Consider the following 23,597-nt stretch of genomic DNA (forward strand, 5'->3'; position numbering starts at 1 on the left):
CTTATTTATGTTTTACAATTTATATATTTATAGGTAACAGTTAATATATAATAAAATAAAATATATTTATATATAATGTGTCCTTACATTCATTCATTCATTCATTTTCTTTTTGGCCCTTTATTAATCAGGGGTCGCCACAGTGGAATAAACTGTCAACTTATTCAGCAAATGTTTTACGCAGCGGATGCCCTTCCAGCTGCAACCCATCACTGGGAAACACCCATTTTGCACTGAATTGACAATGATTGTAAGCTGTGCCAGAGATGCCTTGATATTTTCCATTACATTGAAATTGTTATTTACTTTAAAATATTTGTTTACAGAAGATGTTAGAAATGCACAGTTTAATATATTGTTTACAGGGTATGCAAGAGTTTTTTATTTAGATGATAAACTGCTTATTTTCACATTATTATAAGAAAAAAAACGTGGCTGTTGTTTTTAGGCAACATGTGCTTTCATTTCAGTTGTTCATGTTGATGTTCAATAAATAATCATAGATAGCAGATAGTGTGTGTTTTCCTCAATTATTTTAAAATCAAATACTGCTCCCTTCATTCAAAAATCATTCACTTATAATATATGAGCATTACCTGGGTTAGGGTAATTAGGCCAGTTATTGTATAGCGATGGTTTGTTCTGTAGACTATCAAAAAAAAAAAAAAAATGTATATATTGCTTAAAGGGGCTATTATTATTATCTGATTGAATATTATCAGACATACTGTGAAAATGTAATAGTTCTGTTAAACATGATTTGGGAAATATTTAAAAAAGAAAAAAAAATTCAAAGGGGGCTAATAATTCTGACTTCAACTGTATGTGTGTATATATATTTAGTAATTTTTTCCAATATTACCGTAGGCGCATGACTCAATAAAACTATATTTCTGAGAAAAGTTTGCTTAGTCGAATAAAGCAAACGGGAGGCAGCGGGAACTACAATTCCCATCAGCCTAGGCATGGCCATCATCCTTTGCGGTCTGTTGTCACTACAGATCCAGTAATGCGGAAATGGAGTGTGTGAACCTAAAGTGGGTTTTAAATCGGATGTGTGGAAGTATTACGGTTTCTTTCTAAAAGGATACGAAAAAGGAGAAAAGGTGACAGACAAAGAAAAAAACGGTATGCAGGCACTACCAGAATGTGGTGAAATATAAGTCGGGGAATACGACTAAAAACAGTCATGGGGACTGCAGAACACAGCACACTTGTTAGATTGATGCAGACATTGACTTGTACCGCAAAGAGATCTCTATCTCACTCATGGCTTGTCCTCTCAAGTGGTGGAAAGACAATGCACAGCGTTACCCACTGCTGTCAACCTTGGCTAAATCATATCTCTCTGTCCCAGAAACCTCAGTCCCAAATGAGAGGGAGTTTTTTTCTGTCGCAGGGGACATGGCCAGAGATCCCAGCTTTTGCCAGATTATGTTTATATGATAATTTTTCTTAAAAAAAAAAACATCTCTATCCAAGTGAGTGAGTGATTAAATGTTTAATGTCATGAGTTTTCAACAATACTAAATTAAAACTTTATTTTTTCTACATGGTTTTATAGGTTTTTGTTATTAAAATTGAAAAATTGAAGTTCCTGTTTAGACACTTACAGATAGATGGCTAATTTGTATGTCATTTTGTATGCCATTGATATATTCAGTGCTAAGGTAAATAAGTACTTTTGGCACTTTTTCGAGTCTTTTCATTAGTTTTGTTTTCCTGTAAATTACTCAATAAATACTGTACCGTGTCATTCACACAGAGGTATTACCGTACCGTGAAATTTTGATACCGTTACATCCCTAATATATATATACATATATATATATATATATATATATATATATATATATATATATATATATATATATATATATAATTATTGACACATTATATAAAAATATATAAATTAATCGTTCATTAAACGTAATCGAGTTAAAATGTTTAATTATTCGAGATTTTGATTTTAGGTCAAATCGCCCAGCCCTAGGTTGGAAATGAAAAAATGCAGGTCACTGGCCCTCCAGGACAGAGTTTGGACACCCCTGAGTTACAAACACAGAAAAACATTAAACATCCAGTATAAACTCTCCTCCCTGTACTTAACATTCGTTCATTTCCATTCGGCTAAGTTTCTTTATTCATCAGAGGCTATTCATTAGTGCATGTCTTTGGACTGTGGGGGAAAACGGAGCACCTAGGAAACTCACACAAACACGGGGAGAACATGCAAACTCCACACAGAAACACCAACTGACCCAGCCGGGTCTTGCTGTGAGGTGGCAGTGCCAACCACTGAGCCAGCGTATCACCCTCTATACTTAACATTTGAACTATTTTAGATTTTTTTAAAGCTGCTTTTAATGATAAATGTTGTGAAAAGTGCTTTTTTCCATTTAACAATAAACAGTACAAGAAATATTTTCCCATTTCTATGGATAAACATTTTTATTATTAATTATCTTTAATAATTATTTATAATTTTGATAATAATTATTTTGGATTTGATTGTGCTATGGAACAGGGTTAATCTCAGGTGCCTCAGGCTGTTCCTGCTCCTCATTTTCATCATTTTGTTTCCCTCCACCTGACATCCTTTCTGACCACTAACCTCTCCAGGAAAGGTTAGCGAGGCCGTGCTTTGACCCCAACCTTTTCAAAGCAGCTACGGGCCTGATTGTTGAAGCGGCTCGTCAAAAGCAAACTCACTAATCAACCCTGATGCAGCCTCTTCATAACTCATTAGAGAGGTCGTTGGGAATTCCCTTAATGAGTTTTAAATCCTGTTGTGTGGCCCTGCACTGGAGAGCCGAGGACTCAATGGCCTGTGTGAAAGACTGGACTGACGGAAGGTGTGAGTGAAGTGGAGAGCACTGAGCTAAAGAAGAGGATTAAAAACAGACTGACGGCTGGAATCACATCACTGTAGTGAACCAGACCAGAGGAGCTTGGCAAGGTAGTTCCGAGACAGTGAGGAGCTGATGTAGTTAACACTTCTGTCAGGTCACTGCTCATGTTAGATGACCGCAGGCTGTGTTTATGGTATAGGAATTAGAAAGCGTTGAAATAGGAAGTGCTGACAGAACTATAGGTTTGCTACTGAGGTTAGAGAGCAAGTCGACAAATGGCTCTCTGTAATATTTCTTATTAGAAATTTTGCATTAAAAAGTAACTAATTATTTTTTAACAATATATTTTTTTAAAACATAGCTGAATATTTTTTATAAAATATTTTTGTTTATTTGCTTTAGGTTTAATTACAAATTAAATACGTATTACTTACATATTACATATGTTCAAACAGAATATTTGGAAAAAAATACAGTTGAAGGAAAAATTATTCACCCTCCTGTTAAATGGAGTAAAAGCAGCTTTTAATAATAATAAAATAATAATAATAATTTTTGAGAACCTTAAGAAAATAGCCCCTCTTGTTTTTTTTTAAATTGGCATCAGAACAAACCACTGTTGTTCAGTGACTTGCTTAATAAATCTAACTTGGTTAACCTTGCTAAGTTAACCCAATTAACCCATTTAAGCCTTCAAAATGCACTGTAAGCTGAATACTCGTATCCTGCAAAATAACTAGTAAAATATTATTACTTTAATCATTCCAAAGACAAAAAAGTCCAAATTTGACTATTTGCTTCTGTGTCTGAATGGTGGGCCTTCTATTTTTATATCAGTTGGATATGAAATATTCTTACCGTTAGTTTGCTGTTAGGTAATGATGTGCAAAAATAAAACCCCATCCCTATTCAATAATCAAACATTTCAGTTAGAAGTGCATCAACATGCTAAACACAAAAGTCTCAAAAATGTCCTGTTTACACTGACTGTACACTCAGCTTGTACTTTTTGACATTCAACTCTGTCACTGTTGTTATGTGTCTCTGTTATATTCCTCGTTTGTTGTACATGAATGTATTTGAAATGAATAATTCAAAATAAACGATTGCCTATAAAACCTTGTGTCCTAGTTGATGTACAGTGCAATCATTAGTCGTCATATTTCCCCATTCAGCAAACCACACCTGGGGAAACCACCTGATGTTGTCATCTCGTCTCTGTGGTCAGCATTGCTTCAGCACCCTTTAGCACACAAAACATCTGATGGTAAAACATTCAAAACAAATGCAAAGCAATCCGCACTGAATTATTGAAGAGTGATATTACATGTTGCTAATTAAATATGTGGAATCATATACATGTATATGTAAATCAGTCTCCACAAGATTATTGAAGGACAGCCTAGAATGATACTTTTTAATAAGATTAAGCATTTCCACCTTTTATTTTATTATTATTTTTTACTGGTGCTGCTTCTTCTGCTATAAATTCATGTCAATTGCTAGTTTGAGAAATTTCTGAAAAATATAAGTTGAAAGTATGGCCTTCCTTCTTGCAAAACACTTTATTATTTATTTTTTTGCTAAAAGAATGGTGGTCATTTCAGCAAACTGTCATAACTAATGCACTCAGACATGAGCTGTTTCATTACAGAGCAGGAAGACACATTTGTAGTGTTGAGTATTGTTCATCAACACTATGCTTATGTTTATTCTGATTGCTTCAGTGTATATTAAAAAACTCGGGTCTGAGTTTTTGCCCATGCATGTGTCATTTTTGCATGTGTTTGTTTTCTAGACTACTGCAAACAAACTACTGACAATTAACTAGATTTTGAATTGAAGTTAATAATGTTATAAAAGTTTGTTGTTTTTCTACAGCTTCTTTCTGTAAGTCTTTTATTATCAGGAGCTACAAGTGGTATGATTATTGCTTGTATTGTTTACTCATTGACTTTTCTTTTAAAGTCTGGATTAATGTTGACTTGCATTTTACAAACCACCACGGACCACTGTTTCAGCTAAAAAATCTTCTTTAATGTTCTAGTAAAAGAAAAAAAGTCACCTACATCTTGGACTGCCTGAGGGCGAGTAAAACAGGAAATTTTCATTTTTAGGTGATTAGATTAGAATTAGATTATTAAGATATAGTCTAAAATAACAGAGCTAACATAACATTTAGAGCTAACATAATATAGCCTCTCAGTGAACACGGTGTGAATCGTGTTTTTTTAAATCAATGTGAAAGTAATGATAAGCTGCAGTTCAGTAAATAAGCTGAATGTTCATTCAGTAACCATTTTGACCAATTCATGTTTAACTTCTTTCAACTTCAGCTTATGAATATATATTTAAATAGCACATTTAGCTGCAAGTTAAATTGCCCAAAGTGCTCCACATAACACATAGAAATGTAAATGCTCATTCATCAGACTAATTAAATTGATCACCTTGTTAGTTCATAGTTCTTTCTCAAGACTGATTATTCATTTAAATTCTCCAATTCAATATTTGGTTTATTTCAAGTGTCATTTGTTAATGAAATACACTGTAAAACGTGATTAGTATAATGCGATTAAACAAATTGCTTTAAAAGCAACAAGTTGACTTTACAAAAATAAAGTAAACCCATTGTAACTTGGAACTGTTATGTTATATAGTATTATAATTATGCAAATTTTACTCACTTTTTAAAATAAAAGTAAATTAATCTCTTTTTTCCAACACACCATTACTATCTTTGTTTTTTTTCCCCGAGCTTTTTTGTATCTAGAAAAATTACAGTAAAATAAATCTGCTCTTCTAAATTGAATACAGGCTATAATTGTAGATTTTATAGACTTAATAAAGCACCAAATATTTGAAAACAGACATGCTAAAACAGTCTGACACTGTAAAAAGGGATTAGTTGACTTTAAAAAAGTAATTACAATTAGCACAATTCTAAAAATTTAGTCAACTTAACAGTTCTAAGTTACAATTGGTTTACTCAGCTTGTTTCTTTTAAAGCAATCGGTTCACTCGCTTTAAGTAACTAATCACTTTTTACACTGTAGACTACAGCTAACGACGTTTGTGTAATATGTCAATTACAAAACCTTGATCAAAACAAAAAACATGTTATTTTGACATTATTTTTGAGGTATTTAATTTTATCTAGTCTCATATAATTCTGGCTATTCTCATCAGTTATTTTAACCATGCCATTATCAGCCCCTGTCACAAACTGTGTGATTAACTTACCAGCAAGTCAGGCTGTCAGTATATGCACAGCATGCACAGAATATTGGGATTTTTTTCAAGCAAAATTTAGTGTTCTATGTACATGACTAGGTGAATCATGGCCAAGTATTTGTGCATGAACTCGGTCTGTAGAAAAATGCTGTATAGTAAATAAACATTCACATGCCAATTTGGTATTGTGCTGTTAGAAAAAGGTTCATTCTTTATTCCTTAGAGTGCCAGGACAGCAACAGTAACACTTTTGACTAACTTTCTAAAATGTACCCACAATTAATCTTTATTTCACAAAATATCATGGACAGTTGTAAATAACATGTTCTACGCTTTTTTATAGCATAGTGTGTGTATCTTTTTAAATAGTTTATGAGATTTTAATGTCTTTTTTGTTTGTATTATCAACAAAACCTTTGTGTTGATTTGTGAAATTATATTTCACAGGATGTTTGTCCATTTGTTTTCTCATTTAAGTAGTTTATTATCTAATTGAAGTGCCTTAAATTGCAAATTCTTTGTTGTAGCATTTCTTAGAGAAGGGGATTCTTTGAGCTATGCATGTTTTATTGATTTCACTCAATTTGTGATTCTTTAATAAATGAATAGAATTTGGATAATATTAAATAATGTTATATTATTAATGCGAAACATCTATGGTCGCTGGTTTAAGCCTCAGCTGGGTCAGGTAGCATTTCTGTGTGGAGTTCACATGTTCTCCCCATGTTGGCGTTACCTCCGGGTGCTCCAGTTTTCCCAAGTCCAAAGACATACACTAAAGGTCAATTGGATAAGCTAAATTGTCCGTTAAGTATGTGTGCAATGAAGGGTGCGTAAAACATATGCTGAATAAGTTGGCGGTTCATTCTGCTGTGGCGACCCCTGGTTATTAAAGGGACTAAGCCGAAAAGAAAATGAATAAATGAATGTTTGGAAATTTGAATCTAATTAAAAAAAAAATATACATTTTAATTATGCTTGCACTAGCATCGCTTAGAGTTTTGAGCTAAAAACAGTTTACATGCGACATTTTTACATTTGATGATGGAGTTCTGTGATTATTTCTGGTAAAAACTTATTTGCACACCAAAGTGGCTGCTTTTTGCGGAATTCTGCCAGTTATGTAATTTGTGTATTTGTACAGAAACCAGTAGTCTTTGCATGTGAGTGGTTGGGGGTTGCAGTGTTCAGAGTTAAGAGTTATATACAATTTGTTATTACAAATTATATTATGTTGTTATTACAAGCTGAAGAATGCATGAATTAAGGTTCTTTACTGGCATTAGTGGTTCCTTGAAGAACTTTAAACATCTATGGAGCCCTTCCATTCCATAAAAGTTTCTTTACAGTGGAAAAAGGTTTTCCATAAAACATAAAAGCAGGGAAATCAATGGCAGTCAAGTCTAGCTGTGGTTTTACATTGTACATTTAAAAATATATATTAAATCAGGATTTAAACTCGGTCTTGCATACTAAGAAAATACAGTAAGTTTTGTAGATTATTTTGACTCACACATTTAAAAGTGCCAAAGCATTTCATTGGTGCCAACTACAAAAAAATATGGAAGGGAATGGGGGGTGCAAAGCATAATTCAGTTTTAAAGAAAATAAATATTTTATATAGAGTACTGTGCAAATGTCTTATGCCACTCGTATTTTCACCAAAAATGTTTAAGGGGGTTATTTCTATATTTTTCTACAGCATGTGAGTTTGAAATAATGGAAAAATTTATGTACATTTTCAAGCATTGTATTGTCTGACAACAGCCAGTGTTTCACACAGAGATCTGATCTGTTTATTATCCAGTCTGTCCAGAATGACATGAAGAAACAGAAAAAACTGAGAAAAACTTTGGCAACATCTCTAAGATGCTGCTAAAACCTACCTGCAAAGCTACAGTACTGTTCAAATTTTTAGGCACTTGTGTAAAAAATGCTGTAAAATCAGGATGTTTTTAAAAATAATGTATAAATATGTTTTATTTGTGAAATAACTTATATTAACTATATCAAATCAACATTTGATTTGACCACACTTTGCATTTAAAATACTTGTCCATAGTCTTTCAGGTAGCTTTGCAGGTAGGTTTTTTGACACATCTTTATTCTCATTCGCCAAATTTCGTCTGGATTTAGTTTGTTCTGTTTCTTCATGTCATTCCAGACAGACTTATTGTCAGACAATAACTTACTGTATAATTACAATTAATCACAAAAGTAATGTTTAGAAATGTACATAAATATTTCAAACTGACATGCTACACAAAAAAAATAAAAATATCTGACTTGAAATTGTATTTTATTTTATAAAAATACTAGTAGCCTAAGCCTTTTGCACAGTATTATATATATTTATAAATAGTTATTTTTTTTTAAATGTACTTTATATTAAGATGAGGCTTTTGATAGAAAGAAGGTTGTGCTATTTTGGTCTTCATATTTATTTTGTGTTATTGGACAAGGCATATGCATCATATATGTTTCTCTTTTAGTTTAATGTTTGTGTGATATTCATTGGCAAAGAGTTGGTGAATGCACAAGAAACACTTTGGTAAACCAAGGCAGTTTGTCACTTCTGTGGTAATAATGGCATACATTGCAAGTGTGGGAGTTGCAGCACACCCACTTTTAGTTTAGCATAATTATTTCCCTTGACCTGCTCTTGATGCCAAAGATGCTAGCAATGGTGCCAGCTCTACAACACACTTCAGTTCTTGCGTATTTAATTTTTTATAAAAAAAAATTTGAGTTGTTATTATTTCCGGTTGTGTTTAATCAGGCACTCCCTATTTCAGACCATTTCCCCTCCAACAACTGATATTATTGATTGTCTCTTCCATAACATACGTCTCAAACAGGGATGAAAGTTCCTGCAGGCAAGATTAAAAGGATCGCTTGATTTGACGTGCTGGAGAAACACCTATGAAACAAAGAATTTATGATGGCTGCTTCCTCCTTGTTACTTTCATCTCACAAAAGAAAACACCAGTAATAGTTTCCCTTTCCGACCACTCGGTGACTATTCACCCGGGCTCCTGGACTGATGTGGACTTTCCAGACACAAAAGATGCTCCTGGCGTGCAGTCAAGGCGCCTCCCTCCATGTAGAGTTTTCATAGCCATAATTGTTACTTAAATTATGCTTTCTCTGAGTGAAGGGAAATGGCTCAACTATTACTGTCAGTGTTTTTCTTTTGATGTGTTTCATCGCTGTAAATCAGGGGGTGGTTTCACATTCCATCCTTGTGTTTTTAGACAGGAAATGTATCAGACGAGAGTGGAGAGCTGTGTTGTGTAAACACATTATTTACCTTGTAGTTTATGGAAACACGCCTTCGCCTTTAATTAAGTGAATCTGAAAACCGTTATTCGCTGATTCACATTGCTGTGTTTACTTTATGATTAATATGTGGCAATCGTAGGTTTATGAATTCCACATATTTTTTTGTATGTTTTTTTTTTGTCAGCAAGATTTCTTTTATAATTTTTTTTAAGCAAGGACACAAATTGACTGCATATCCGCTTTTTAAGTCGTAACATATGGAATATGGTTTTCGGGTCCAAGGCGCTACACATTTGAATTGAGACATTCGTTTATGACCACTTTTTACTCATATCACACATTAAACTGAATTTAATATAAAATCATGGTTTACACAACAATCTCTAGACTTGCTGCATCATAGACAACAATATTTGAGCAATTTATAAAAAATAAATCACTTTCTGGCCATCCTATTTTAGGCATGGATATATCTATTGCAATCGTGATTTTCGAAAGTAATACATCGCTTTGTAAACATTTATTACTACCATTTGTTGAGTCTCCCCATATAGTTTGATAGAGCGATTGAATCCTGAAGCCGGTTCACATGATGTCACACTTAACAAGCGGATTAGAATAGTTTCTGAATGAAAATGTGACACTGCAGACTGCAGTAGGATGCTGAAAATGCAGAGTTCGTATAGATTGCATAAAGCATGGCTAGAGCGTGACATGCTAGTAGAACATTGTGCAACAAACTTTTGTGAAAAACACAGCTCAAAATCAGAGAACAGCAAGTTTCTTAGCTATAACCTTGTCACCAATAATTTCAGAGTGATTTTCAGTCAGGTTTAGATCTTGATCAGTGCAGGCCATTTCATTAATTCAATGTTTTCAGCTTTAGGAAACATTGTTTTGCTTGAATGGGGCTCATTGTCCTGCGTGAAAAGTGCTGGCTGATAATAATGTCTCCTCAATAGTTTACAGAATATAATACTTTATCTAAAATTGTAGTTTTTAAAAGTAAACATTTACATTTACATTTACATTAAGTCATTTAGCAGACGCTTTTATCCAAAGCGACTTACAAATGAGGACAAGGAAGCTATTTACACAACTATAAGAACAACAATGAACAAGTGCTGTAGGCAAGTTTCAGGTATGTAAAATGTAAGAAGCAAAACATTAGTAATTTTTTTTTTTCTGTAATACAGTTAGCGGTGGAGCCAGAGAGGTAATGTGTGTATATATATATATATATATATATATATATATATATATATATATATATATATATATATATATATATATATATCCTAAGATATCCTATATCCTCTTTGTTGTATCTGAACTGTAATTTATCAAGGTACATAACCAATCATTTGTGTGTGTGTGTACACCCCTAGTACATTTTCAGTCAAATTCCTACTCATTTAAAGGAAAAAGTATCTAGATACTGGTAGCATCAGTAGCAAAGTCTATTAAAGGGGGTCTGGGGATACTAAAGTATCCACCTGGGGATACTCATCCCGAGGCCACTAAAGATTATGCAACATCTTGATGTGATCCAAAACCTTTGAAAAAATAATGCCAAGGTCTCTATAATCCTGGACCAGGCCGTATCCTGAGCAGATGTTGTGGTGGTCATGGAGGAGCGGAGAGCGTGAGACTGATTCCTGAAAGATCACAGTGACAGACAAGTCTCCACATTGATCCTGTGGGCCAGCCTGAACATGGTGACCTACTCGCACCTGCAGTTCTCCACGATGGACGTCCAGCATTCTCCAGCCTCCATTGCCTAGACTGCAGCTCTGCTCAAGAAGTTTAGCCAGAGGATAAATGGTTGTGTCTGGTTTGTCTCAAGATTATTTTCCTTCATTTCGTCAGTTGTTAAAGATTGTTCCTCGACCACTGTCGCCACTGGCTTGCTTGGTTTGGGACTTGTGGAGCTGCACATCAATGGATTTGCTCTTCAGTGTTTGCACTTCCAGCAGTGAACTTTAAACCACACCAACTGAACTAAACTAAACTTCAACTCTGAAAACTGGACTGACAAAGTTTCAATTTAATAGAACTTCTATGTTAAGCTGCTTAGACACAATCTACATTGTAAAATCTCTGTAGAAATAAAGATGAATGAATGAATGAATTAAAATATCTCTTCCTTGTCTTTACACCCCTTTCCTTCCCAAACCATTGTAGTAATTCAAACGTGTGTGCTGTGTATAACTCCATTAGCCACCAGTGGTGACAGTGTCTCATATGAGAAGAAGAATAACACAAAGAACTTTTTTCCACTATCACGTATGGCCATGAAAACCACCACTCCAGGGCTCCGTCCCAATCTAAACACATTTTGTCATAACTGAAAGCCTCTACCTTTTCTGCAGATACATGGTGTAGCGTTTCCAAACTGTGGCTGAACGCTCTGTCAACATTGTCTGTTATAACAAGAGACTACGGTGGGAGGTTAGGGAGCTGTGTACTCAGGCAGGGCTCGGTTTCCCCTTTACTAAAGGCTCTAGCCGTGAGTGATGAGTACCCAGTCAGACATACCAGACGCTTCATCTTTGATTTGTTGTCCCAGCAACCTGGCACCTCCGAGCCAACCCACCAGACTCCTTTTTTGATCCCCACCGCCAACAAAAACCATAATCATTTGACAAGCTGCTGTTCCCAACATTCCCCAAGCCCGCCCGTTATACACCCTATCTGCCCTGCCAGCTATCGGAAATCTAGAGATTTCCATTTTTACTTCTCCATTTGGAGAAATGAAAGAAGTCTTGAAAGAAATCAGACATCTAAAGGAAACCTAAAATGAGGAATAGCTGCAGAAGTTCACAAAGTTACATGAAATAATAACCATGTCATTCTTTAAAGTATCATGACCATTTTGTAAAAACTAAATCATTCATAAAATATTTGATTTATTTATTTGAGTAATTGTTTGTTTTGAATATGATTGTGACATTTTGAACGCAGGGTCAGCTTTATTTTTAATTATTAGCCAGTTCCTTTTTTCCAGAACAAAGAAATTACAGAGAACGCTGACAGTACAGTTTCCATACCGCAGAAGTCTAAAGGTATAGGTTAAAAGGAGTACAACACATTTGCAAAATCTCTTCTTCTCTTTTTGTAATCTTTTATTTTTATCTCTCCACATATGGTAAATGAACTTCAAACTGTCTAAAGAAGTGCTCCAGACTGACATTTGACTAAGATCTAGAGATGGTGGCACCAACAACTTAATTGGTATCACTGCACATGTAGTATTTATAATATCAGAATCTCTTAGAAATGAATTTGATTAAATTGGTGTATAATGTTTTAACAGTGGCAACGCAGTGGCACAGTGGGTAGCACGTTCGCCTCACAGCAAGAACGTCGCTGGTTTGAGCCTCGGGTCAGTTGCCATTTCTGTGTGGAATATGTATGTTCTCCCGGTGTTTGCATTGGTTTTCTACCCATGCTCTGATTTCCTCCACAAGTCCAAAGACGTGGTACAGGAGAATTGGGCATGCTAAAACTAAGACCGTAGTGAATGAGTCTGCTGTGTAAAACATATGCTGCATAAGTTGGCAGTGCATTTTGCTGTGGAGACCCTAGATTAATAAAGGGACTTTCTTTCTTTCTTTCTTTCTTTCTTTCTTTCTTTCTTTCTTTCTTTCTTTCTTTCTTTGTTTTTTCTTTCTTCCTTTTATTCTTTCTTTCTTTCTTTCTTTCTTTCTTTCATTCTTACTATTCTTTTTTACTTTCTTTCTTTACATTTTTCTCTTTCTTTCTTTCTTTCTTTCTTTCTTTCTTTCTTTCTTTCTTTCTTTCTTTCTTTCTTTCTTTTTTCTTTCTTCCTTTTATTCTTTCTTTCTTTCTTTCTTTCTTTCTTTCTTTCTTTCTTTCTTTCTTTCATTCTTACTATTCTTTTTTACTTTCTTTCTTTACATTTTTCTCTTTCTTTCTTTCTTTCTTTCTTTCTTTCTTTCTTTCTTTCTTTCTTTCTTTCTTTCTTTCTTTCTTTCTTTCTTTCTTTCTTTCTTTCTTTCGGTTGCGCATGTGCTGAGTGAGTGGGCGGAGCTGTGTGTGAGCGTTTGGCGTGTGTGCAGGTACGAAAGATTTACTTTTTCTATCCTTTTTCTCTACTTTTTGAGGTTGTTGGCTTCATTAGTTTGAGAAAGAGAATCAATTAAACTTATACCGGAGCATCTGCTCTCGGTTTTCGTGTCAGAATGGCTATGACGGGGAGTCGGAGCTTTGATTTTCTGACACGGCGTCATGGGATCAAAGTGGACTCCACTGTTAGTGTGGAGGAGTGTAGTTTGGCTATAGGTGAAGTTGTCGGCACTGAAAGCATCCTGTCAGCATCTCGTATGAATAATGCGATTGTAGTATTCTTAAAGACGGTTGATTTGGCGAATCAATTGGTTGAAAGTGGAATAGTTATTGGTGGAATTTTCACCCCAGTGCTTCCGCTGTCCACCCCATCTAAAAGAATAACTTTGTCCAACGTACCACCTTTTATTTCGAACGAGGTGCTGACCGGAATGCTTTCTCGCTATGGCAAACTTGTTTCCCCGATAAAAATGATTCCTATCGGGTGTAAGTCGCCTTTGTTAAAGCATGTTGTGTCTTTTCGGCGTTACGCCTATATGATTTTGCAGGACAACTTGGATGAATTAGATGTGGCTTTAAACTTTCGTCAGGACGAATTTAATTACGTAATATTTGTGACTACAAACAGCATGAAGTGTTTTTCATGCGGGGAAGTGGGTCATTTAATTCGCTCATGCCCCGGTCGATTAAACCAACAGCAAGATCAAAATCGTTCACCTGCTGATGCGCGCGACTCTGAGATGCAGAATCGCACGGCCGCTGTGGCAGCTGTTAGTGACGCGCCTAGCACAAGTCTTCCTCAGAAAACTGTACCACAGACAGTAGCTGAGGTGATCATGACTGATAAAAATGATGAGAAAAGAAATGATGTGGTTGATGTGGGAAGAGAAGGGCCGTTACAGGTTGATGAACAGCCTATACAGGCTGCGGTGGATGTATTGCGCAATAGCAGTGACCCGGGTACAACCGGAGAGCAAGCGTCTTTCAATAAAGAACAGGATCTGAATTTGGACATGGATTTAGATGACAGTGCTTTTAAGACGCCTCAGAAGAGACGCTTAAAACAACAGAATACAGGTAAACAGGCTAAAAAGACGGATAATTGCGATCTGAGTCAATCCGAAACTGAGAGTGAGAGCGACTTTTCAGAATGCAGTGTGTCGTGCAGTTTGCCATTAAGCGGGTTTTCTAGCCGGGTTTACACTGTGGATGACATAAAGTCATTTCTTAAAGTGACAAAAAATGCCAGAAATGTAAAAATTGAGGAATATTTCCCAGATATAATGCAATTCATGGAAAAAGCTAAGCTTTTTAAGAGTGAGGGAAGATTCAATAAACAGGAGGTGTATCGACTAGAAAAATTGCTTGGCAAACTTAATGCCCAACCAAGGCTCAGTAATGACAGCACATAAATACGTTCTCCCCTTTTTTCTTTTCTGTTTTTTCTGCTTGGGCTATTTTTGGTTTTGCCTTTCTTTCCTTTCTATGGAGGAGGTTTTTGTGGCTTCTCTTAATGTAAATGGGGCTAGAGATATTAGGAAAAGGTATCAGATATATGAAATAATTAAACAAAAGAGAATTGATGTTTTATGTATTCAAGAAACACATAGTGATGCATTAAACAGTTCTGACTGGGGTAAGGAATTTGATGGGTTATCCATTTTAAGTCATTTGAATTCAACTAGCAGTGGGGTTGCTATTCTATTCTCTAAGAGCTTTGTTCCTGTTTCCTATCAGGTGGATGAAGTCATAAAAGGTAGACTTTTAAAAGTTGATGCCCAGTTTGAAAAGTATTCTTTTATTTTTATATGCGTGTATGTTCCAGTTAATGCTTTAGAAAGGATGGTGTTCCTTGATACATTGAGTAATGTTTTAAGTAATTGTGACACTGATAAAGTTTTGTTTTTAGGGGGTGATTTTAATTGTACTGAGAGCATGCTTGATAGGAATCATGTTGAACCACACATGGCTTCACAGAAGCGTCTAATTCAATTAATAAAAACCCATGAAATTGTTGATGTCTGGAGGAATTTTAATGGCAGTCAAAGACAGTATACCTGGGCTCATGCTCGTGATAATCTGATTTCACTAGCAAGATTAGATAGATTTTATTGTTTTAAGCACCAGTTTAATCTTTTTAGAAGCTGTTCAATTTGCCCAGTGAGTTTCTCTGATCACAGTTTGTTACAATGTGTTATATCTCAAAGGTCTATTAAATCAAAAAGTGCATATTGGCATTTTAACAGTAATTTATTGTCTGATAAGCATTTTAAGGAGATTTTTAAAGAGTTCTGGAAGAATTTTAGAAATACAAAAACTTCTTTTCAATGTTTGCAGCAGTGGTGGGAGGTTGCCAAGGTACAGGTTAAACAGCTGTGTCAACAATATACTCTTAATGTCACAGGAGACATTCTCCGTTCAATAAAATCAATTGAAAAGGAGCTGGTAGAGCTTCAAATGCTTGTTGACAACACATCTAATTTGGCTTATTTGGACTCTTTTAATAAAAAGAAAAATATTTTAGGTAATTTTTTGGATACCGTTACACAAGGAGCGCTGGTCAGATCCCGCTATCAGAGTATAGAGTTGATGGATGCACCTTCTAAATTCTTTTTTAATTTAGAGAAAAAAAATGGACAAAGAAGGCTTATACATGCTTTAAAATCAGAAGATGGATCTTTGTTGTCAGAACCTTCTGATATTCGTAAAAGAGCGGTGAGTTTTTATGAGCATTTGTATAAAAGTGATCTAATGCATGAACAAACGACTAATGTCTTCCTTGAAAACTTGCCTCAGCTGTCCCAAGAGGCTAATGCTGAGATCAGTAAGGCCTTAACTCTGGAGGAGTTGGAGGAGGCTCTGCAAAGCATGGAATGTGGGAAAGCACCTGGACTTGATGGGTTGTCGATTGACTTCTATAAGTCCTTTTGGCCGGATGTGGGTCCGGACCTACTAGAGGTGCTCAAAGAAAGCCTGGCCTATGGGCGGCTTCCCACAAGCTGCCGTAGAGCAGTTCTCACGTTACTGCCAAAGAAGGGAGATCTGAACGACATCAAAAACTGGAGACCAGTCAGTTTGTTGTGCAATGATTACAAATTGCTTTCAAAAGTCCTGGCAAACAGATTAGGGGCAGTTTTGGAGCAGGTGATCCATCCTGACCAGACATATTGTATACCTGGTAGACGTATTGTTGACAATATATCCTTTATCAGGGATGTTCTGGACCTTGGCAAAAAGCTTAATTTAGATATTGGTCTTTTGTCGCTTGATCAGGAAAAAGCTTTTGATCGCATCGAGCATAAGTATTTATGGGATGCTCTAGAGGCTTTTGGCTTTAGTTCAAGTTTTATCTCAATGGTGAAGGTGTTGTACTGTGACGTTGAGAGTATTTTGAAAGTTAATGGTGACTTATGTGCTCCTTTTAAGGTTTTTAGAGGTGTAAGGCAAGGCTGTGCTTTGTCCGGAATGTTGTATGTTTTAGCAATTGAGCCTTTTTTAATTAAATTAAGAGCAGATTTGCACGGGTTATGTATTCCATCATGTCCAAATGTGTTTAAATTGTCAGCATATGCAGATGATGTTGTTGTTTTAATTAGTTGTCAAGATGATGTTGAATTGCTGTTAAAATTGCTAAATGATTTCAAGGAGTTTTCCTCTACTAAAGTTAATTGGTCTAAAAGCGAGGCAATTTTAATCGGAAAATGGTTAAATGGAGAACCAAACCTCCCCGATGGTTTACTTTGGACCAGAGAGGGTTTTAAGTATCTGGGAGTGTTTTTAGGAAATGAAGCAGTTGTACAAAAAAACTTTGAAGGTGTTGTTGAAAAAATAAAAGGCCGTCTTAGTAAATGGAATTTTTTACTTCCAAATATGTCTTACAGAGGCCGCATATTGATAATTAATAATTTGTTGGCATCATCTTTGTGGCATCGGCTAATGTGTGTGGATCCTCCTTTTAATCTGTTGTCAAAAGTTCAGTCAATATTGATAGATTTCTTTTGGGATAAGCTACACTGGGTTCCGAAAGCTGTGTTGTATTTGCCGAAGGAAGAAGGAGGTCATGGACTTGTGCATTTACAGAGCCGAACAGCAGCTTTTCGGCTTCAGTTTGTGCAGAGACTTTTGAATGGACCATTGGACGCAAACTGGAGATCTATAACCTTTTTGCTAATGCAGTCTTTTGGAAATGTGGGCATTGAGAAAACTTTGTTTTGGCTGAATCCTAAAAGGATGGATTTATCCAAACTTCCAATCTTCTACCGTAATATCTTCAAGATATGGACTTTGTTTACTGTGCACAGACCTTTAGACACAACGTCTTTACACTGGCTGCTACAAGAACCTTTAATCTGTGGTTCACGTATGGACATATCCTTAAGGGGATCTTTTCCTGCACTCAACGAAATCCTCTCATCGGCTAAAATAACAACTCTTGGGTGTTTATTAAAGTCAGCTGGAAAAGACTTTAAAAATGCTGACGCAGTTGCTGGACATTTGGGTCTACATTCTAAACGGACAGTTACCAAACTTCTTGAACAATGGAGGGCATCTCTCACAACTGAAGAGATCAGGTTGTTGGAGGACTATTATGAAGGGTTAACTGTTCCAAATTGTAACGATGTTTTCCCATTTTTGTCATTATCTCCCAACTTAGAAAACTGTGAAGGGGTGTTTTTACATTGTAAAGATGTGACAATAATTGGGCAAGAGTCAGCTTCTGGGAAGGTTTTATATAAAACATGTGTTAAAGTTTTTAATAAAATGGGTCTGAACAATAGAGTGGACACTCCATGGCGTGAGGTTTTAAAATTAAATGAGGATGAGCACCCTCAATGGCGATCACTGTATAAGTCACCATTAACTAAAAGACATGGAGATTTACAGTGGAGAATTTTGCATGGTGCCGTTGCAGTTAATGCTTTTATTTCAATTTTAAATCCTGATGTTGGTCATGACTGCCCTTTCTGCTTGCAGAGAGAAACTGTTTTTCACACGTTTATGCAATGCTCCAGACTTGAGCCTTTGTTTACTGTTTTACAGAATTTGTTTGTATCTTTTGGAGAAACCTTTTCCACTAAAACTTTCATTTGTGGGTTTAAATATGTTCAGAGGAAACGCTTTAAATGTCAGCTTCTCAATTTTTTATTAGGACAAGCTAAGATGGCAGTATATTGTACGAGAAAGCAAAAAATTGAAGGAAATGTGAATCACAACTTGTTGGCAGTTTTTGGTAATTCTGTCAAATCAAGAATTCTAGTTGATTTTAGGTTTTTTAAAGCTATGGATGATCTTCCTTCTTTTGACTTGATGTGGTGTTATGCCGGTGCTCTGTGTGAGATTTATGAAAATGAGTTGGTCTTTGCTCCCATTTTGGATTAATTTATTTCTTTTTTCTCACTTTTTTGTGAGTTGATTGTTTGAATAATGTATTAATGTTTTTGTAATAAAGTGTTGTGAAAATCGAAAAAAAAAATCCTTTTATTCTTTCTTTCTTTCTTTCTTTCTTTCTTTCTTTCTTTYTCTTTCTTTCTTTCTTTCTTTCTTTCATTCTTACTATTCTTTTTTACTTTCTTTCTTTACATTTTTCTCTTTCTTTCTTTCTTTCTTTCTTTCTTTCTTTCTTTCTTTCTTTCTTTCTTTCTTTCTTTCTTTCTTTCTTTCAACTTTGCACTCCTACTTTGCATCTGTAGGCTTCTTATTTTTTGTATCAGAGGAAAGGCAGTTGCTTTTCTTATGCCCTGTTTGTATCTTTGAAATATGTTTGTCAGTAAAATTCCAAGTTGAGAATGCTAAAGAGAGTTGTAAACAAGGTATAGAGCATTTCAACCTGTCCACTTTCAAGCACGTCCAGAGGTGAAGTGTAAAAAAAGCAAACTATTTACTCACATAAATAATCAAATTATGGGTTACAAAGCAAAATGCTATGTATAAACAGAAGCATACAAATCCTGATTGTAACACAAAGCCACATATTCAATGTATTATTGTGCGTCTCTGCTCTTCATATTGTTTTCTGTTAGATAACAATGTTAGATTCATATCAGATGTCAAGGTATAGCCAGGGCAGCATTGTGGCTCAGTGGTTAGCACTATCGCCTCACATAAAGAAAGTCGCTATTTTTGTGTGGAGTTTGCATGTCCTCCCTGTGTTCGTGTGGGTTTCCTCTGTGTGCTCTGGTTTCCCCCACAGTACAAAAACATGTGGTATAGGTGAATTGAATAGACCAAACTGGCCGTAGTGTATGTGTGAATGAGTGTGTATGGGTGTTTTTCAGTACTGTGTTGTGGCTGAAAGGGCATATGCTACGTAAAACATATGCCGGAATAGTTGGTGGCTTATTTTGCTTTGGTGACCTCTGAAATAAAGACTAAGCTGCTGCTGAATGAAAAATGAATGAATGAAGGTATAATCAACTAGGTGTCTTATGACACTCTTGTGATCCAGTCGACCAAAATGCATCTTAAGGTTTATTTTTACATCCTCAACACAAACTAACATCAATGTGGTGCTAGTGATCTTATACATTTCAGAGCATGTTTTAGGCAACCCTTACAGTCAAACAGGTAATAAAAAAAATCTTGGCAGGATAAAATTCAAGACCAGAGGCCAACCCTGATAGACGCCCCAAGAGCAACTTTTATTTCTAGACAAACAATCTGAGTAATGACTCCTAGTGTGAGGTTCTCTGAATGATGGGCACAGCCCTCATCAACTGACCAATTTCAGCCAAAGCATTGAGTCATTCTGGGTGTATATTCTGAAATCCTACATCAGAACCTTCACGATTTATAATAACACCTTCAATACTACTTACTGTTGTTTTTTGTGTTGAGCACCCATTGTGATGGCGCCCAAATAGAGGCTGTTGTTATTAGAGAAGAGCCTTCATCTTATGTATCATTAAAAACCTGTAACCTACTGCATTCAATCATTCAGACATGTAGCATTATGCCAATGTTCTACGCTTCTAAACCTCACACGAGCTATAGCTGTCCATGGCGCCACGTCACGGAGTGAAATTTCATTACTGCAATGAAACGAGCTGGGTCAACAGAAGATGACTCCCGCTTCAATATGAGCATTAATTTTGGGGGGTTTTTGAAATTGGCCAGGCAGTTCCAGACACAAACACATTTGTAGCTGGGCCTGATGACAGAAGTAGCTGTGGCTTCCAGCTGTGTGTTAACACAATAGCCTTAACACTCTGGCCGGATTCTGGATGGGTCCCTGGAGAACAGCTCTGCTTTTTAAAGGTAAGTAATATGTATCCAGAAAATCAGCCATAAAGGGGTCCCTTTTCCCTCCCGCAAAAGCCGCCCTGGCCGATGTCAGATGAGGCACTAGTTTACTTTGGCTCATTCTGTGGGGTTTTCGGATAAAATGGAACACCTGACCCTGGACGACTGGTAATGTGACTCTAGTTTAAGGCAGAAACATTGATATCATGGGATATTTAAACATTGCGTTGAGGTTGTGAAAAGGTTGTGGATTAGCTATGCTCATAGCTGCTCACATCAAACGATTCTTTTATTGTAAAAATGGCCAAGGAAGGAGTGCGCTGTAACTACAAAATTATTATGAAATCTCTACATCCCTTAAGGCTCAGGGGCGGGTTGACATAGCCTAGTGGTGACTTAAAGGGACACTAAGTTACAACTTACACACTACTAAATAGTTTTGTGTTGCACCAGTAAACTTAGTTTAAACGTAATGCTATGTTCCAAGTAAATATTTAGGGCAGTATACCCCCATGTATATAACAGTAGAAAAGAGATGATGGCTAGATTAGTTCAGATTGAGGAGCTCGTGATCATAATATAGAATGGTCCGTCATATCCTCCCAAATCTCGATTTTCTTTTGGATTTATGAAAGAAGTTTAATTTTCTTTCAAGGAGTGTTTAGTCATTATTTTATCCATCAATTAAAATGAGAACTTCTTCATGACTGAGTTTTTCTTCTCGCTATTTTCTCTTTCAGGGGTGTTGGATATAAAAAAAATCAAGTTTACTGTTTTGACAATTTCGCATTCATTTACGGCTCGATACGATGCATCGTATGTTATTAGTGATTTACCGTAGATTAATGTGCTTTAAAAATGTCCCTTGTCATTTTATTTTCATAGAACAGTTTCATATATAAATGCATTAGTCGCAGAATTTAAAAGCAGTTTAACGCTTTTTATTGGACATCACCTCATTCAATGTGACTATGCATGACTTTACAAAGAGCTTATGACCTACTAAATATGGTTTGCCGTAAGAACATGTGGTGCAACCAAAGTGAGAACAAATTTAGTTACAAACTAGCTAGTAGTTACTAGGCCCCTAGTGTGGACTGTACTTTCCAGTTTAAGAAAGAACTTACAATCAGCTGGTGCAACCCACCCAGTGTTATATGTGCTTAATTAAAGCAACAGTCTGCAACAATTTTTATTTTCTTTACTAAATGAACAAATAAGCCATTATTTTTTACTTTATCTCATGTTTGATATGCAATGTGCATTTTTTTTTACTTTTTAACAATTTTCAGCAACTATATAAATTGTATGTATGATATATAATAAATATGCTCATTTTATACTTATATTTCATTAAACATTCTGGTGATTTCTTTATTTCTGCTTGTAATTTTTAAAGGTGCAAGGAGAAACATGTCTGTGTCACGCATATTACAGTGAGGAACGCTGTTCTGGAAAAGCACTGAGATGAACACAACGGAGGACAGGAGACGTTTGAAGGGCTCTCTTTAAGTGTTGATAGAGAGGCGGAGCTTCCAGGAAGATGGACATAAACCAAAGCCGCGCTGACAGCATTAACATGACCTGCCACCATATCCCAGACTTAAGGTTTGTTCTAAGCTGAAATTACACATAACACACATACAAGATGACATGCGTTCTTGCAAGCGTTGCTTATTTAGTTTGTCTGCTGAGAAAACATCTTGTGAAAAGAACATCATGTTGAAAATTGCTTTAGATTTGACAGCAAAAAAGCTTCCTTTTTGCACTTAAATTCTGAAGACTTCTGTTTTGGTTGAGGGCTGAAATAAACTCATAATACTTGAGCTGCTGTGCTTTTACTCCAAGCCAGCATCAATAAATGCTACATATTTTTGGTTGCTCTAGAAAACCGCATTATTTGTGAATTTTGGTGAATTTCTGAATGTTGAGTGTTTGCCAACTAAATCTCAGACTGTCAGTGACTCAAGTCCAGAACAAACAACAAAAAATGTGGTTATTTAATGTGCATAGTTAATGAAAGTCATATTCTAAGTCAGTGGTTCTCAACCATGTTCTTGGCGGACCACCAACGCTGCATGTTTGGGATGTCTCTTTGTCTATCACACCCATTACAGGTCTTTCAGTCTCTGCTAACGAGCTGATGATCTGAATCAAGTGTGTTTGGTTAAGGAGACATGTAAAGTCTGCAAAGCTGGTGCATGGTAGTCCAGGAACGTGGTTGAGAAACACTGTTATAAGTAATTAGGATTTTAATAAGCCTATTTTAAAGCAAGTTTAGAGTTTTATTTCATTTTTATTTTAATTGAAACAAAAATGACATTTATGATTGAAGATGTTTGTTTCGACCTACACTATTTAAACTATTTTTTATTTTATTTTTTTGCATAAAATAACAAAAAGGTATCATTTTTTTTTTTTTTTTTTTTTTTTTTTTTTTTTTTTACAAAATTAAACACAATTTCTATGTTTTAACTTCAGAAAAGTTATGAAATCACTATTTGAAGAGTTCAATGGCCAAAACCTCTAAGTTGCTTCTTAAATGTTCTTCTAAGATGAATATTTTTCTCCAGTTTTTGTGTTTAATAATTTCTCTTTTATGGCAAAGAATATGTTCTTTTCATTGCCTTTAAAGTAAATTAACCGATATGAGGCCGAGAAAAATGCTAAATTTAGAAAACAAATCAGACTACACTCTGAAAATTCATTTGGTGCAAATATTATCCACCAAATTCACAACAAATAAAACCATTTATCATTTTGACCAATGGCATTTTCTGAAAATCAAGCTATAAATGACAATAATTTTATTTAAAATATGGAAATGTAAAGTTATTAAACCTTCATAGAATAAAACATAATGTAGATTTACAGTAATCTCATTTTATTTCTTTTGGAAAA

General features: G+C 35.4%; 1 protein-coding gene across 16 annotated transcripts in view; it reads left to right on the forward strand.

The window, feature by feature from the left end:
* The window catches only part of zeb2a (zinc finger E-box binding homeobox 2a), a 271,323-nt gene that overhangs the window by 161,154 nt on the left and 86,572 nt on the right, over window positions 1-23,597 (forward strand). For 12 of the 16 annotated variants that reach the window (XM_073911414.1, XM_073911424.1, XM_073911411.1 and 9 more), the window contains one exon: window positions 22,096-22,304. Coding sequence is in view for 8 of the 16 variants with exons in the window: in XM_073911411.1 (XP_073767512.1) it covers window positions 22,240-22,304 (65 nt within the window). In the remaining 8 variants the exon portion in view is untranslated. Of the gene's footprint in view, window positions 1-13,398; window positions 13,451-22,095; window positions 22,305-23,597 lie in introns of those variants that run through there. The other 4 variants (XM_073911418.1, XM_073911425.1, XM_073911413.1 and 1 more) reach the window with 1 other exon arrangement.

This window comes from Danio rerio, chromosome 9 (assembly GCF_049306965.1).
Source record: "Danio rerio strain Tuebingen ecotype United States chromosome 9, GRCz12tu, whole genome shotgun sequence".
NCBI lineage: Eukaryota > Metazoa > Chordata > Actinopteri > Cypriniformes > Danionidae > Danio > Danio rerio.